We start from the raw sequence: 18,209 nt of genomic DNA, 5'->3' as shown, positions 1-18,209 counted from the left end.
CCTGCTGCTACTGCACAATGCAAAATAAACAAAAATGTGGAAAATAAGAAGAATACCCCTCTGCTACAACTCGGTGATGCCCTCAAGTTACACGATAAAAACAGAGATATGCTGCAGGTATCTGCTGTCTGCTACCAACTGCTGTTTATACAGTGCTGATGTTGGACAGAAGCTGCAATGTCATTTATTTATGTAGTTATTCTATCGGAGTTGGTGGAAGTATTTCTGCGTTGATCCTATTTTAACCCATCTATTAGAGCAGCTATAGAGCAAAGCAAAGAAAAATACCAGTGCCTCTGTGACCAAAAAGACAAACATGGACACTGAAAAGCTGATTATGGTCAGTTTTCACAGCAAAGTTTGAACTTTGTACCCATAAAACAACTGTATTTAGTGCTTGAGGTATTTGTATTTCAGTGAACAATCTCTGTTACCTCTTGGCAGTTTAAGACTTGCTGACTTGTAAATTCATACTTGAAAAACCACTGGGGAAAGAAAATGGGACCTGAGTCTCCGAGATGCCACCAACTCTGATGCACTGCATGTTGCTTGCAGACTTGCACTGTGTTCAAGGCATCCAACTTTTTAGCATGGCTTTCTGCTGGAACTGTTTTACCCTTGTTGGAAGCGATGGGGGTGGTGTCAGGCACAGTATTTGCACTCTGTTTCTTAACCTCTGTGTGTGGGAATTGATATTAGGAGGGGAGGAGGGATCCTCAGGAGCCCACCTGCAGGGTGTTGTAGCCTGAGGCAGAGAGTAGGAAAGTAATGGGACAAATGGAGGGTGGGGGAGCAGGGCTGCCTTTGCCTTCTCATTGGATGGCCCTGACAATGCCTTAGCCAGAATATATCCATGTCTTTCATCAGTGCCATAACTTAAAGGGCTTAACTTTCACCTGTCCAACCCAAGGGGATGCCTGCCAGCTGCTCCTCCAGCATGGCCAGATCCAGCGAGCCAGGACTGTGCCATTCCCTCTGCTGGCATGGCAATGCCAGGGAAATGCCAGCACCACGATGCTCGCACACAGACACACACGCATGCCTGCAGCCTTCTGTCTCCAGTGCTCCCTTGCATGCTCTTCCTTTTGTCAGCCCTACTTTTTTCCAACAGCACTAAGGATTTAGATATAGGCAAAAACCTATAGGTCCTATGTGTTGTAAAATTAGGCTTCTGCAAGTGCCAGCACAGCACTGCATCTTGGCATGCAAGCAGCTTCGCTTCCATTTAGGAGATAAACTGAAACTCTTGACACTAAAGCACTCTCCATCCTCGCCTCCCCTGGATCTGCTTCCCCTTATGGCTGCGGAGTACAGCACAGAGCCACTCCAAACAGTGTAAGAGAAATCCACTGCAGCCACTTCAGAAATCCTGCGACAGTGCTACAAGGCAGATAAGCAGGAGGGAGAGAGGGGAGAGAAGAGGAAGAGCTCTCAGAGCCTGCTTGGCAGCAAAGCCAACACTTGAAATATCTGTGGGGAGTTTGAAAGCATTTCCTAACATCAAAAAAAGCGAAGAAGAAAAAGAAATTTTGATCAATGGCTTACTGCCCTTGATCTAAGCAAAAGAATCCTAGCCAGTCAGAAATAACAGAAATCTGTTTTATTGTAAAGCAGAAGTTTTCTGCTTTGACAGCTGGGACTCGTGCTTTTGGCTGGGTTATCTGCCAGCCTTAAAATATTTATCAGTGAGTTGCCAGGCTTTTGTCCTTTCAAATTGAACTCTAATGATGAAGGAGAAGGTGCTGGAGAGATGTTAAGCACGAGCTCTCTTGCCCTCGAGCAGAACTCTGTGGCCTGAATTCACATGACCAGAAAAAGAGGTTTCCACTCTCTGGCCAAGTTTCTGGTGAATCACTTGCCGGTCACAGAGCCAAGATCTGCCTTCTGGAGCATGGGAAGCAGCAGTGCATTTGTGATGAATGCAGCCCCCTCTCCTTTGCTGAAAGGAAATGGACTAACAGTATGTATTCTGCACACAGGTCCTCAGAGAATTGGGCTAAAATAGTCCAGATTAAAGAATTCCTCCTGAAGAATGAACTGGAACACACATGCAACAGAAAAGTCAAATGTGATTCTGAGAAAGATCAGTGAAATGGTGGTGGTGGTGGCCAGGATCAACTCAGATGTCTTACAGACTACCCAAGCTAATCAGCTTCACAGAACTTATTCTGTGTCAGTTCCATGAAAAATTCTACATCGTTATTTCGACGTTGCTTCTTCCTGATGCTTTCTACATTTTGATATACTTACTGTAAGAATTCAAACCAGACTCCTTTGCTCCCGTGCACTTTGTTCATTTTAATGTCCCACTCTGCTTTCATTTAGTCACTTGGCTGTTATTCCATTTCATATTCGTACAACTTAAGGGGCTCTCTTAGGTGAAGTGGCTACAAAGTGAAAAATATTAAATGCTTTCATATCTACTAGGAAGATGGAATTTCTCTTCCAAAACTTCAGGGTCAGTCATATTGACTTTGTATTTGAAAAATCTACTTCCATCAACTCTGTCCCTAGCTGCCTTTATTCGTCCCAGGGTGACCACTATTTTTGTCATGTCATTTTCTATCCACACAGTCCTTGCAAGTGTTCAGCACTCTACTTCTGAGACTGATCTTCCATTTTACGGATAAGGAATTCAATTTCTCTCATAGATGAGAAGTGATAACAAACTCCTCACTCAGGGACACGTTAATACGAGAAGAAGTCACAATAAAGACACTAACAGTAAATGAAAACTGAAGGTGCACTACCATGTAGAATCACTTCCTTCAGGCGCTTTTAGTTTTACCAACTGATAGCTTAGCCACACAGCTTTAATGTAAAGTAAAGCTGAAGAGCATCTCAGAGTTTACAAAACCAACATTTTGAAGGGTCTGTGAAGTAGTCTGCAGCACTATGTAAAGTCAGGGTGGGCTACTAAGTGTGGGCTCTAGGCTGCCAACCAGGGAAGGCAGAGGAAAGCACCGGCAGAAAGGAGGAGCAGCAGAGAAGGAATTCTCTCTACTCATGTCCGTACTGGCATGTAAAACAAGGCCAGGGTTTAGGATCAAACCCTGGTCCGTCCACAACCACTAATCTCTGTGGGTTTGGCTCCCTCCCAGGACAGTGCAGGGGCAGAGTGTGGGCCATGCCATGTACCACGACTGTTCTCGATAAGCGGTCTGGATGAAATCAGCCTATTTCTGATGGGGAAGAAAGCTTAGAAACGTGGGAGCCTTGGCTCGTCCTGCTTTATAATGTATTCCTTACATTAGGATCAGGCCAAACTGACTGTACCATTTGAGGATTGCAGCTATTTTGAGCAGAACCAATATTTGAGAATGTGAGTGACAGCAGTGAGAGGACAGATGTTTACTGGTTCAGTCTTCACATGCAAAACTCTTATTGTGTATTCAGTCATTTTCTGCAGATGTGTTTCTTGCTATCGTAGCATCAGTAAACAGCAGCACAATGCGCCCTCCAATTGGCTGTGACTTGCTTATCCAGCCCCTCTTTATATTCCAGGAACAAAGTTACTGATTTTAAAACTGCAAATAGATTTATCATCTGAGCGTACTGATAAAAAACATTTAATTTTACACTGCCAATTTTCAAACATTTCTTTATACACTGGCTAGGTAAGACAGTGAGGAGTTGGTGTAGCACAGTGATGAATTAATGACTTGCTCACTAGAGCAAGTTCTTATTTTCCTCTTAAGCAGATACCAGGCCAGACATTTTGGAAGAGCTTAATCAAAATCCTCATCAAAAGCCAAATGAGTGGATTTTAAAGAAAGTTTAATTACAGTGGTCTAGCCACCCAGCACGATTTGCTTGATTTGATTAACGTAACGAGGAACACATTTAATGAGAAATGCATTAATTCATTCAAACAAGTGGTTTTATCTGAGGTATTAAGTATCGGCCCAGATTATGTACAGCAGAAACTATTATAGCAAAAATTGGCTGAGGTCAGAGCAGCAGTCATGCCGTAATTACAGGCTCTCAGCCGTAAGTTGAACCTGCACAGTGCTTGTCATGACTGAAAAAGCAGGACTCTGAGCTTTAAAAAGCCTCCCAAATATGGGGCTTTGCTTCCATTCCATAGCTGGGATCTCCATCCCTTGCTTTTGGATGCTCAGAAAGTTCAGGAATTGGAATGGTATCTCTCTGAGTTTCAGACAGTTACACAAGCAGACATTATGAGCAAATGGCAAAGCTGGAGCTCAGTGGGCTCCTGACACCACCCACAGCCCTAGAGCAAACAGCCCATTCCCCATTTTCATGCTATTTGACCTCTTTCATGCCCTTGTCAGGGAGGATTGTACTGGTATCCCTTCTCTGCTGCCTGGCTGCATCTCCCCACCTCTGCTAATGCCCTTCTCTCTCCTGTGCTGCCCTGAGCATGTTACCTCCTTGACTTCTGCCATGCTCCCATGTCTGTATTCAGTCCTTGCTTGTTTTTCCTGTGGTGTCTGTTCTACTTCCAAGTAAGCTGCCTTTCCTGTTGCTTTGTACTGAGTCCATACAGCCCTGAAACGGCTTCGATTTAACAGCATGGTTGCACAGTGGACTTAAGCGCTATCTATTGCTTGGTCTTACCTCAGCTACCACCAGCAGCTTTGAAATTGCTCTCTAACAGGGCAGGAGGCTGGTTCCAGCATCCTCCTGGGATAAGTGCACACTGACAAGTGCAGATTGGCGTGAAGGCCGTGTTTTGCCTCTTGTTTGTCTCCCATTTAAGTCAGCACAAGTGTGCCAGTCAGACACTATTATAAATCTGAATGCAGGTGCCAACTTTTACCTGCAAGTTTGAAAGTTCTGATGAAGACTTTCAAAAAATAAGCTGAATGGAATAACAGAAGCATCAAAAAATAGACCTAAGGATTTCTAATTTTTTTTTTTTCCAGTAGAAGATGAGCAAGCAAAACATTCCTACTGAACTGAAAACCAGAACTCGGGATTGTTTCTGTCGCTTGTCTTTAGATCTCAAGGAAAGAAGAGTAAAAATCGGAGTCACGGACCCCTGATTTTAGAGAAATCCTGAAATGTGCTGCATCTGACTGCTGCACACCAACAGGAACTGGTGAAATATCACTGGCACATAAAATATTTGCACAGAGGAAAGCATTAGCAATGAGTGCCTCAGCAGTATACTCAACAAGGACATAAAAGCAATCCTGTCTTGGAACGAGCTACCCAAGTAGCATATACAGACTCCTTTAAACAGCTGCCCCTTGATGTCATATTTGGTACCACTGCATGGAATCGAGGCAGGAACTCATAAAACATAAATTAGTAGAGGATCATATCTTAAGATACATTTTCCCACTCTCTCAGCCTGGCCTCAAGGAACCAGGCAATCTTTCTAATCTTGTCATCTGAAGAAAACTTCCCAAGGATCAATATCTTTGACAGTGCTAGAGTGACAAATGCAAAAGACTGCCTCTACAGCCCTCACAGAAAACACCTTCTACAACAGAACCATGACATCCAGTGGATCCTCAACATGGCCATCACAGAATATGCACTTTTTCCTACGTACTACGTGAACTCCCTCTGTACTACAGTGAACTCTCAGTGACAATCTGTGTGTAAATGAAAAACTCAGTTAACAACAGGAGAAGGTTTCTCAAAAGAGCTGTTCTGCCTCTGATTGCTCAGCCCTCACTCTCCATGGATTCCTACAAGAGAAACTGCAAATACAAAAGTCGGGATTAAAATCCAAAAAGTGACTGGATCCCAAAAAACACTGAATTCAACAACAATGTTGATTTTATGGCACGTTGCAATTTACCTCAGACACTGCTTGCTAATCTCATTTTCTCAGGAGATAATTACCTGTGCATTTCTTCCACCCTGTGTTCAGTAGAGCTGAAGACCTTATTATGACTCCTCTTTCTAACATCCCCTCTGTTCCTTTCATCTTGAAGTACTTGACTGATTATTATAATGAAACTAAACTCAGACAAATTGCTTCCAGTCTTTGCTTATCTGGCAGTTTGCTAGTTATGTGCCAGCTTCTGTTTTCCGCCACTCAACTTTGTTTTTTTTCCTTACAGGTGTAGCAATAACATATATTACCTCTTCACAGATATTCCTTCTGAGTGTTACGGCTGTTCCCTGTTTACCCCCAAACTTGCCCTACCAGCCTCCACTTTGGAAATATTGAGTGTGGTTCCAGACATGGCTCCAGTTCTGATTCACAGATTCCTTTTTGAATAGTAACGTGGCTTTTAGTATGGCACTATCCAAGTTCTCAACAGCTTCAAAGAGTTATTTGGGTTTGATTTGGATTATGCAGAGAGTAGGAGCACGATTTAACTGGCCAAACATCAGTCACTATTTATAAAGGGAAAGGAAGCATCGTTAGTTCAGACCTTTCTTAAATGAAAGTGAAATATGACATGGAGGAGATTCAGGAACATATTTCTCAAAACAGTTGAGCACAGTTTTGTACCACTCCATACAGTCAGAGATGGCAGATTTAACATCGCTTCTCTCCAGGACTTCCCAGGTACTGTGCTGATCTTTGGCAATGCTCACTTTATTGATGCAGTATATGATTTACCTCTCTTTATCTGTGGAGCTCAAAAATCATAATTTTCCTTCCCTGCATTCAAATTCAGTATAGAATCATAGAATCATTAAGGATGGAAGAGACCTCTGAGATCATCTAGTCCAACTGCCAGCCCATCCCCACCATGCCCACTGACTACATCCCTCAGTGCCACATCCACACGGCTCCTGAACACCTCCAGGGATGGTGAGTCCATCCCCACTCTGGGCAGCCTGTGCCAGTGCTTAAATGTGTAACCATTTGGGTCACTGTATTGCTCACTCACCATGGAGCCCTCAATGAATACTTGGAATTCATTCTTCAAAAGCAAATATCTAAGTTTCATGCCTACGGGAGCAGTTTACACCTTTCCCCTTTCACCAAAAGACAATCAGAGACAATTCAGGACAGGATTACAGAAGCAATTTTAAAACTTGTATTTCTCATCCTGAGAAACTAGGGGCAGTCTGTGGGCAGTGTGTGACTGTGACCACATGAGAGATTTGCAATCTCAGTTTACAATGTCCAGAGTAAATCTTTACCCTATGTGTGCCTGTCACCATGGGAAAACATGGGGGACATTCAAGAAGGTATATCTGCAGGCTCAAAGGAAAAGCCAGCCTCCACGTCTCTTCTTCCTACAGCAACACAAACCAGGAGTGTGATTCCAACAGGCCATTTCATCAGTGGGCTCTGCTAGGCAGCATGGAGACAACTCTCATCAGATAAATGGAAGCTGTTAACCCAAGGAAAACATCTGGTGAAAGCAAAAACTCACAAGGCAGAGCGCTGAGATCAGCTCTCCACGCTGGCTCTGCTCAGCCAGGTGCATCAGGGACAGAAGCATGGCTGCCGGGGCTGGCTCCTGCAGGGCTGGCCCTGCTGCGTGCTGCAGTGAGACACTTCTTGATGCCCTTCTCCTTGCTCCTCTGTGCCACAGAAGTGACATTTTATGCAAGAAACCCAGGTACTTGCAAAGTAGTAAAACAGCTCGGATTGCTCACACATTTCTGCAGGAAGCTTTAGCGGGTCTCTATCACCTGATTTAATTTCTGCCATGTTGCCTGGCAGATTGTTTGTGACTTGGCCATCTCCTCTTGAGACCTGAGATACAATATCTTTCCACAAACCTGTGAGAACTGGATGCTGGTCATCAGAAGAAATAGACACATTCAGCAGGAGAGCAGCTCTGCTTGCTTCTCACCCCAGAGGGCAATGTAAGAGCAGTACCAGGGAAGGGCGGGGAAAGGACAAAGCATGCGAGAAACAACCCGAGGCACAGCAGGCGATTAAAACCCACTTCTGCCCGCAACAGCGGCCTTTACCTTCTCGTTTTTCCTCTCCTCGGCCTTGCCAGCAGCGCTGGGGCTAGCGGGGCCGCCCAGGGGCCCGCCGCCTGCTTCGCCATTGAGGTGAGCTGCGCTGACGTTGGGCGGTGTGATGGCAGCGGCGGCGGAGGTGAGGGGGATGAGGGGCCGGGCCCCCGGCGTGGGTGGCTGGTGGCCGTGCTGTGGGGAGATGGCAGAGTGGGGCCGGATGGTGGTGGCCGGCAGGCGGGAGGGTGAGCTGGGCGTCCGCAGCGGTGAGACCGTGGCGGTGGGACGCTCCGGCGCTGGCACCGGGGGGTGAGCTGTGAAGGGAGGTCAGAGCATGGTTAGGTCCCCACCGTGCTGCCAGAATCACTGCTAAAAGGATGCTGGGGGCTGATGGAGACCTGCAGCGCTTAGCCTGCACCGAGGATACCTGAAAGTGTTTTTGGCAAAATCCTAGAAATCCTTTCCCAGCTGCAAAAGGCCTGTCTGCGGTCGCCAAAATGGCTATTCCTCTCTACTGCTGCCACAGGGCTACAGCCTTGCTATCCATCCCCACGCTCAGAAGTAATTCAAAAGTCGATCTGATTTTTTAAATACATAATCTCACTTCATCTGAGCTGCTTTCCACTGGCAAGACACCCTCCTAATGCTGCTGTTAACTCCCTGAAATACTAGGGGGCAATAAAGCATGGGGCCTAAAGGGATGGCCCGTATGATCCACGATGACCCTGTAGAAGGCAATTACAAATGAAGGTCTCTTGTTTCAGCCTTAACAAAATGATCAGCGGCACAACACTGAGCTGTGCAAGATAAATTAAGCAGGAATCCACGGGAGACTTTCTGAGATCAGCCTCATCTCTGCCAGCAAGGTCCCTTAGAGACCGTGCAGTGCCTTTTAGTCTAGCTTGCCCTTATGAGCACACCCTGGTTGTAACCGCTAGGAACCTGGAACTGGTACTCAGCTGTTTAATGGTGACCACGACTCACTACTGAGGTCACCTCTCCAGGGATTTGTGAGCCTGTTGCATGCCCCATGTTTCAGAAACATGATGAAGCTCCAGGTCCTCTCCCACAATGATGTTTCCTGTGACTTCCACATTAGTTGTTTGCTTAGGTGTCATCTACTTACACTTCATGTAGGTATAGAGCAGAAGCTGAGTATACACTCAGACATTCCCCCATTTAAATGATTCAGTAGTAGAACTGGCTGGCAAATACCCATTTCACAAATAATTTCAAGGTTTTGTAATCTTATTTAGTTCTGCACCAGAGCAACATCTGAACATTTGAACACTTTTCTGAGCACAACCTATCGACCCTCTCAACAGTGGCCTCTTCTGCTGGTCAGGGCACCTACCTAGAATGTGAAAGCACACAGTCTAGTCACTGGGCACTCACTTTGCCTCCTCTCTTGTTCTTGTTGCAGCCTTCTGGATGAAGTCCAGTTGAATTACACCCATTCCCAACAAAAAGCTTTATTTCAGCAAGACAAATTTCTTTAACCGAGACAATTGCTCTGATCTGTGGATTCCTTATAAATCCATCTAAAGGATACATTTTAACGCGGGACCAAAAGCAACTATTGGAGTTCACTCAATCTACAACTAAGCAACAATGCCAGAACAACTCAAACCACTATTTTTTTTGTTTCTATAGTTAGCAACAGCACCCATTACCAGCGATTAAAATGACAAGGAGTGTCATTTGTCACACTGACTATAGCAGCTGCGTGCTCATGTGGCTGGGAGGAAATTTAATCCTTCAGCTTTATGCCATATAATGCTGAACCTGATGGGCAAGAGATCATCAGATTAGCACCTCTAAAGTTTACATGTTTCTCCCTCGCAGGAACTCTCTGACCCTACAACATTTCTTTTTGTTAATGTTGTTCATAGAAAACCAACAAAACTATCAGTGACTGGTCTTAAACTTGCAGTGATTTTAGATGTAGCGTGAGAAAGGGCCTAAAAGTTGTTATCAGAGACTCCTTCAAGGCTGTTCTTATTAATTCCTTTCTCCCTGGATTACCAAGAACACGTATTGGAAAGTGCAATCCGTTTCTGGAGAGCCAGAGTACCATTGGTTATCTTGAACTGATTATCTCCTGATTTTCCTGTTTGAAGCTTGTGTAATGAGCAATCTCAGCTGCTAGAAATCTAATTTTCTGGGATGGTTAAGCTTGCAGGGTCAAGGTTTTGAACTACTGGTTGCTGTGAGGAATGGCTTTCCCAAACCCAAAGGAAAAGCACTATAATGGAATTTCACAGTGTGTATCTGGATGTGGAAGACTAATTTGATAATTATATTAGGTACATTAATTCTTTCAGATAGTCCTCAGTGTTGATAAACACAAAGGAATGAGAAAGCAAGAAAACCAGCAAAATAAAAGGCCTGAGAAAAATAAACTGTGAGCAAGGCTTTCACAATTTTTTTTCCTGTAATTTCATCTTCTTACTGTTACAATGCATGCCTTTGCTCTGGGATCTCTGGATCTGGACTGTGCTGCATCAAACATGCTATTAATTAGCAATGCTCACTGAAGGCTATTTTTGTTCTACACCACTCGTATTTCATTTTGGGTGTATTCCTACATTAGTGGCCTTGTGCAAAATTGATTTGTTACTCATACATATTGCAAGCCAACAGAAAACGTGATTTGAATACTGTGCCAGCTTGCTTCTCCTGGAAGGCCTTTCAAAAAGGGAATGTGCATTACCCTGTCCTGCAGGACTTTAGAGACCTTCTTGAGAGGCAGTGGTCCACTGTATATCAGTCAGGACATCCATTGTGAAGAAAAATACTTCAGGGGAGCCCACCTGCCTGTCTGTATGGCACTGGAGGCACTGGGAAGCTTCCAGAAGCTGAGCTGCCAGAGATGCTCTCCCTTAGCACCCTGCAAGCCCTGCATGAGAAGGGATGTTTCTGCCCCTGCACTGCAGGAGCAGAAGGGCTTTTGATAGTGTGTTCTGAGGGGAAAGCAGCAGCCCTCTGAACTACACAAAAAGAGAATAAATAGATTATCCCCCAGTGCGACATGGCTGGCATGTAAAGTCCTCCTGATGTGTGCTGAGCAGAAGGAGCTCGCTCGGATTCACGTGTATTTGATTACTTTTTCTTGTCTTTGGCCTGGACTGTGCAGGAACTGAGATTAGATGGTCACAGTGGTTCCTTCTGGCTTCAAAAGGTATGAGTCCGTGGCTTACACTACACTGTACTGCTAATTTGGGTTTGCTTCGTTTTGTATCAAAGATCTCAGTTTTTTGCAGTCACAGCCTTTGCTGATCTGCCTTTGTAAACACCGTGGCTCACATCCCTGTAAAATATCAGAAACAAAATGTTTTAAATTCTTCTGTGAAGTTCCTCCGCAGGATTTGCTTTTACTTTATTCAACATCAGAGCTGCTTAACCATCAGGGAAGGGGAAATAAATTGTGCTCCGGAAAATTGTGCCATACATCAAAAAGGAAACCCAGAAAGAACAGAGCCCCCCCGGCGTGAGAAGCTCTTATTCTCGTTCCAAAAAGGTGGCAGTATTTCTCAGATCTCTCGCTCTATCGCTAACACCGGGTCCCCTTCTGCCTAATAAATACCTTTCATCCCTGCAGCCCAATGAAATGCTTCTTAATTTTAAGATGTGCATTCCTTGCTCTGTGATATGGGCAGTATTTCTCCATCAGTGTGCCAGCCGGACTTGGGGCTGCTAATCTCCTTAGTACTGCAGGGTGCTTTGCTTTCGCTCAGATAAATTGAATAAATATTTGTAAACACCGTCATCTATTTCAGCTGTAGCAACAGAACAATCTGATAAACACAACGCGGTTCCCAGGGATCAATAGAAGCCTATAAATATTACAAGCAAATAAAGCACACTCTATTCCACGCGGAGCTGTGCTGGAACTGGTGAAAGGAAGCTGAGGGGATGGGCAGCTTGGGGAGGCTCCTGCAGGAACACATACGTACCCATCTGCATGGCGCTGCGGGTCTGGCTGGCGGGCTGCTGTGCTGAGTACCTCAGGCAGTTGTTCAGCTGCGGAGAGGCCGCCTGTAGCTGGGGATGCGTCTGAGGAGTCGTGATGGGGACGGCTGGCCTGACAGCTGTGGCAGCAGCGGCGGCGTGCACGGCCCCGACGGGGTGGATGGATCCTGGGGCTCCTTTCGGGGCCTGAGCTCCCCCGGCTGCGCTGGCCCTGGGCTGCCCGGCTCCCACTGGCACCCTGTGTGGAGATGGAGATCATAGACCTCAACAGCCAGGCACCATGCTGATGGGCACCCCCGGTTACTCAACATGGTACTCCCTCAAGTATTAAACTGAGCTTTATTTGTATCTTTACAGGACACAGTAAGTATACTGGAGGACATTTTTACCCCCTCATCCCATGCGAAGGAGTGTAGGGTAAAGACAGAAAAGATAATCTTTCCAGCCAGTTTTTAAGCTACGCTTCTGTCTATATAATTTCTACTGAAAATGCAAATCTAATTTCAGAAGAAATCAGTATCTCCCAAATGTTGTTTTATGGGCCAGAAGCTATTTTACAGGCAATAATGGAGCAATAATTAAGACAGACTCGGAGATCTTCCTTAGGACTGAACCTGCATACAGCCTCACAGATGGAAAACAAGTTGGAAAGCAGCAAATTGGTATGTGGCTTTAGAAGGGGACTGAAAAGCAGCAGGCTTGGCAGGGGTGGGCTTGCCTGAGCTCCTGCTTTACCTGTGCAACCAGCCCTAGCTTAGACTTGCTAAGGAAATAGAAAAGGCAAGAGAGTGCAGCTGCCCTTACTGGGAAGGAAATTCAGACAATAATTGGCCCCTCTTTTCCTGCTATCTTAAGCTGCATGTATAACTCTTCTCTCATCTGAATGACCATGAAGACCTCAGTGGGGAGGAACGAGGTCATGCAGTGAGTTCAGTCTAAATCACATCTCATTCCTCTTACCACTGAGCTAGAAACTCTCTGACCAGGGCAGGAGGACAGCAATGGACAAACTTGCTTGCTGCTCAGCAGCTCCTGCTGAGTTTCTTACTCAGGTTTCTCAGTAATTTCCCAGCAGGAGACACTATGAAACAGAGGTTTTGTTTTGTGCTTTCCTCCTCTCCTTGGCTGCTCCATGTGCCAAGGGCCTCCACCAGCAAAGGGCAGCAAAGGGGATATGATGCAGAACAAATTATGGAGGAAATGGAAATAAGACATCGTAGGGTGTGAGCAAAGGAGGAGGATATAACAGACAGGGTAAAGACCAACATATGGGGGTGGGATTGGGAAAACTACTGGGCTCCCAAGCAGTTGTGCGGGAGAGGCAGGAAGAGGGAGCATGCTGAACAATCAGGTGCAATTTAGAGGATAAGACAGACAGGAGAGCAACCCCAAGAAAAGACTGGAGGGAGGAAGAGCCAAATGTGTGAAATTCTGATAGAGAGGCCAAAGTACAGAGTGGAAGATATGGTTAGAAGGTTCAGAAAACAGCTGTCCCCTCTGCCCCTTCTCTTAAAAAAGAAAAACACAGTAGGAAAAACAACAGCGTGGTGTTGGTGTCATATGAAATCTAGGCAGGGTTTGCTGGGATTACATTTTGCTAAATGACTCTGGTATTTTTCTTCAGACTTTTTTCACCAGCCTTCAGGTAGGAAGTGGCTAGGAATCCCATCAGATGGAAATCTTGACTGTCTGTCATCTGCCTTGAAAAGCTGGCAGAGTAGGAGCAAGGTTCAGCTGGAGATGGCTTGGCCATCTGTGCTAGATTGGGTTTGCCAGAAAAGGAGACCTAATAGTCCACTGAGAGCTGCCTTCGGGCAAACATACACCGATAGGCACATAAACTTCATCTGTGACTGCAATAGAACTAGATGAAGGTTGGATATGGCAAATTTTCTTTGCTGCCCTTTGCCTGTCAGTCTACCTGGAGGGGCTTGCCCTTTTCTCACCATGCTTTCCTCACACGTGGTCTGACAGCTTGTAAATCTAGTTCACTGTTATTAAATTCACGGTCAACTTCTTTTTCTTGGGTTTTGTAAGGAGTGGCAGAAAACCATGTATGAATCTAAGCCTCTGCTTTGCTGTCAAAATGAAGGGGAACAAAGCAAGTTTAAAGTGCAGCAAATAAGGTATTTTGTTGCTAGCAGATTTTTCTTGCTGTTCTCGCTGACAGTGATTTACACAGGAACTTAATTAGTGCACAGGATCATAAATATAAGCATAAAGCTGCTTTTGGGCTTTGTGGAAAGGACTTTTGCCCTTCAGCACTTTTGTGTCTTGCTCTAGCTGTGACATGCTGCATTTAATAAAGTCTTGCTGATTCAGATCAACAACACTTCAACACGAATTGCTTTACTAATTAAGAGCTGAAGAGGCAAGGAGTGAAGGCTGCCGAGGGCCTCTATAAAATCAGGTGAATACATTTAGGTTGATGAGCAGTGAAGACCCCATGAAGTAATGCTTTTTTTTTTTTTTCTTTCAAGCTAAAATGCAGTATTAGGACTGTCAACAGGCTTAGTCATCATCTTCTCATCTGCTCTTTATTTTGCTCTTGCCCAGACCACATATTACGGACTTCAGACTTCATATAAACTGAAGATGGAAGAAACCCAGAGGAGTTTTTGAAGATCTCTGAGTGGTGGAGTACCTTTCTCTGCAGAGAAACAAAAGATGGGGGGATTGTGTGCCTATGGGAGGATGCACTGACAGCGCGTGAGAAGAGATGAGCTCAATTTGAAAACCCAGAGTTGCTCTAAAGGAGAGATGGGCAAACACATGGAAGCATTTGTCTGCAAGGAGAACATGTGGTAAAGCAGGTGGGGACGCTTGTGAACTTTCTCCTCAGCTTTCACACTACTTCACAGCAGGCTGTGGATAAGAAACACTCTGATTTGTTCTTCTCCAATACCCAACTCTGACAAATGGCTTTCCTTCCCATACACGTTATTCTTTCCTTTTCTCAACTCATGCGACAGACAAACGTAGTTAAAATGAAACAATTAGCTGAACTCTTCTATCACTTCTGAACGCTAATGGTTCAAACATTAGCCTTGTTCTAAATGATCCAATGATCTGATTTCAGAAAAACAAAATCTAGGTGAGGAGCTACTACAAAGCAAGCCACAAGCATTCCTTGCTTTGTTTAGTCCTGGTACATGACCAGGAGTTACGAAACAATGCAAAGTAAGTAGCAAATTGATCACAGAATCATAAAATCACTTGAGTTGGAAGGAGCCTTTAAAGATCATCTAGTCCAACTCCGCAGCAATGAACAGGGATGCCACACCTACAGCTCTATCAGGTGCTCAGAGCCCTGTCCAGCCTGGCCTTGAGTGCCTCCAGGGACAGGGTTTCCACTCCTCTGTGGTCAACTTATTCCAGTGCCTCACTATCCTTAATGTAAAACAAGCCTTTTTTTCTTGTATCTAATCTAAATCTCCCCTCATTTAGTTTGAAACCATCTCCCCTTGTCCCGTCGTAGCAGACCCCGCTAAAGAGTCTGTCCCCTTCTGTACAATAATAAAAGCTGGGAACATCAGACTTTGTGAAGTTGGGGGTTGTAAATGCTGTCACCTAACGCAACTAGTGAAATTTCCTGAGTGTGAATAACTGATGCTGCACCAGCAAGTCATATTACCCAAGTCTGCAACGGACTAGAACATTTCAGCTATGGGAAACGTGATTTAAAAGCAGAGGCACCTTGTTTCCAGCATCCTCCAGGCACAGAATCCTTCCTACTCTATCTCACGCACCTCCACCCAGGCTGGCGGTCCTCACCTGGAAACAGGTGTCACATAGTTCCCTGGGAAGACCCCAGACATGCCGCTCCTCAGAGACGTCCCCTTGAACCAGCCATCCTGGCACTTCTCAATGACCCGGTACATCTCGCCCTTGCGGAGCTCCAGCTCATCGTTCTTCTGGGGCTTGTAGGCGTACAGGGCCAGGTAGCTGCAGGGAGAGGTCACACAAAGAAAACACACAGCTGGCATCAGCTACCGCCTGTCCCACCTCAGCTCCAGCCCCGTGGAGCAGAAGGTGAGCAGAAACACTGCTCTGAAACGGTAGTTGAAAAAGGGCATCATTACGGCACAAGGAACGAGGAATGGCGGAGACAGATCAACTGTGTGCTGAGACAATAAGGGGATAGCTAATGAGATTAAAGGGAGGGGGTAATTTAGAGATTAGCAAGGAGAACTTCCCACAGGGGGTGCAACTGAAGCAAAACACTGCCACAAAGCATCACTCAGCTCAAGAATTTAGTAGCAATCTCAGAAGAAAGGAGCAGTTGCAGACAGTGCAACCAGGACCCGGGCAGGAGGGCTTCTCGAAGTCTAACATCTGGAGGAAGCCTGTGCTTTAGGGTGTGATCCACCTCTCCCGAGGATTTGCAGAAGCTTTTCTTATGGGTAGGCTACCTCACAAATGTTAAAGGCTGCTTTTCTTGCACTCCAAGAAAACTCCATTACTGGTTTGAGAAACAACACACTCAACTGTTTCAATTTAATTTGGTAATACTCGTACTGTGTGGGCAAAGCAAAAAGTGACAGAGGCTGACACAGCTCAGTGGTAGAATTTGGCCGTGGATGTTTTGTATGCAAGTATACTCAAGTATTTAGTGCCAGTCCCAGTAATGTCGAGCCTTTTATTTATTTAATTACAGCTTTTATTTATTCCCTTTGTTCAGAATCCTCCTTGTTATCTCTCTTTTGTTCTTCCACTGCTACTTTGGGGACGTGTCTAATGTTGTGAAATGACTACAACTTAAAGTCCCCGAAGGTATTCTCTCTGCTTAGAGATATCCTTGTTGAAAATTAAGAATGATTGCTTGCACTTTGGGGAATAGCAGAAAATGTGGATAGGATAGGAAGAATACACATGCAGAACAACACTTCCTTTGTAAACACTGATTTTTTTTGGTACTGTCACCTTTATACAAATGCACAATGGGATTTCTGGTGATTCTTGATCAAGGTTGTACATTGAGTTTTGGGTTTTCTTTTGTCTTTGTGTTTGACAGGTACAGAGAGATTAGGACAAATGGGGAAACACTTATAGGAAGTGCATTTACACTACAAAGTGAAGCAGAATGCTTTCAGGCTCAGGGGTGGGTGAGAAGAGGTTTGCTGCCCAACCTATAGTTGCAAACCAGAGAAATAATGAAAAACTATAACCATTGTGAGTTTAGACTTGCAGCCAATAAAAATGATACATGACTTTTTACATTTGCTTTCTAGGAAATATAATTGCTGAATAAATCCTGTTAGTTTTCCTGATTCACCTCCCTTCTGTCACCAGCAGATTTCCTTATTTTTATTCTGAAGGCAGTAAATAAACAGCAGTAATGAGCAGAATATGAAATATTTGGTAACAGCTCCTTGGGGCATCCTTAGGCTGATGTGCTTGGCCATATTTACCACATGCATGGGGTACAAAGACCTAATCAGAAACTGTATTTCACTAATCAGCAGATGGGAGAAACCATCCTGCACATCTTTTGCTTAGTCTATATAATTAGGTGGTCCTGAGCAGGTCTGTTGTTGTTCACCTGAAGGAAAACATGAGGCTACGTCTGAACTGCAGAACATTAAAGTGCATCACCCTGACATAAAATAAGGTTACATGCTTCAGTGCTAATCCTTCAGCACAGAGCTCTGCTAGGACATAATGCAAAGTGCTGGGAACTGCACTCACTTGAAGGAGCAAAATCCGTGGCTTCAACCTGCCTTTTTAAAGTCAATGCTTAAATTTGGCTCATATTCAGGAGCTAGGGGTAAATCAGGGGTCAAGGACAGAACATTTTAGATGGTCACACTCACTTAGCCCTTTTCCCAAAGGACTACATGTAATAATGTAATTTGCAGGTTGAGATGCTGGAAGAAGGTTCGGAGAAAAATGCCCTAATGTGGATTGTGGGCTGCTTTCTTTTGCAGCTGTCTCCAGCTCTCCTATGAGTTTCTTTCTGTTCTTCTTTGCAAATTCCCCCAACTCAGTTCCCTAAAAAAGCCTTCCCCCAAGTCAGTTCCCTAAAAATGTCTAAGAAAGAGCACAGCTCACAGTCTTGGCCTGGGGAGACAATCTGTGAATCCAGTTATAATGCAAAACTCCAACGGCCCTGTTTAGGGCTGTGCTTCTCCAGGTCTGGTACAGCCTTCAGATAATGTTAACTCTTTGGCTGGAGCTTGGCTTGTCAATGCAAAATGTCTGAGTGGATGATGAGGCTGCTGCTTAGGAGAGATGACAAGAATGGAAGGGAGCAGGAGAGGGCTGTTAAGGCACAAGGACAGAGGCATTGCCACAGAGCCAGGAATTGGCCTGATTCAGCAACTAAATATCAGAAATACTGCTGATTATGGCACCATTTGAAATAAATTTTTGCCCCACTGTGT

The 18,209-nt window shown here is 44.9% G+C and overlaps 1 protein-coding gene across 1 annotated transcript in view; it reads right to left on the bottom strand.

The window, feature by feature from the left end:
• SH3RF3 (SH3 domain containing ring finger 3) overlaps positions 1-18,209 on the bottom strand; it is a 231,622-nt gene that overhangs the window by 24,350 nt on the left and 189,063 nt on the right. Inside the window, exons 6-8 of the mRNA XM_015277864.3 lie at positions 15,601-15,771; positions 11,811-12,064; positions 7,864-8,168 (exon numbers count right to left, since the gene is read on the bottom strand). Coding sequence (XP_015133350.1) covers positions 7,864-8,168; positions 11,811-12,064; positions 15,601-15,771 — 730 coding nt within the window. The remainder of the gene's footprint in view (positions 1-7,863; positions 8,169-11,810; positions 12,065-15,600; positions 15,772-18,209) is intronic.

Source organism: Gallus gallus, chromosome 1 (genome assembly GCF_016699485.2).
Source record: "Gallus gallus isolate bGalGal1 chromosome 1, bGalGal1.mat.broiler.GRCg7b, whole genome shotgun sequence".
NCBI lineage: Eukaryota > Metazoa > Chordata > Aves > Galliformes > Phasianidae > Gallus > Gallus gallus.
This window is presented reverse-complemented; position numbering and strand designations above follow the sequence as displayed.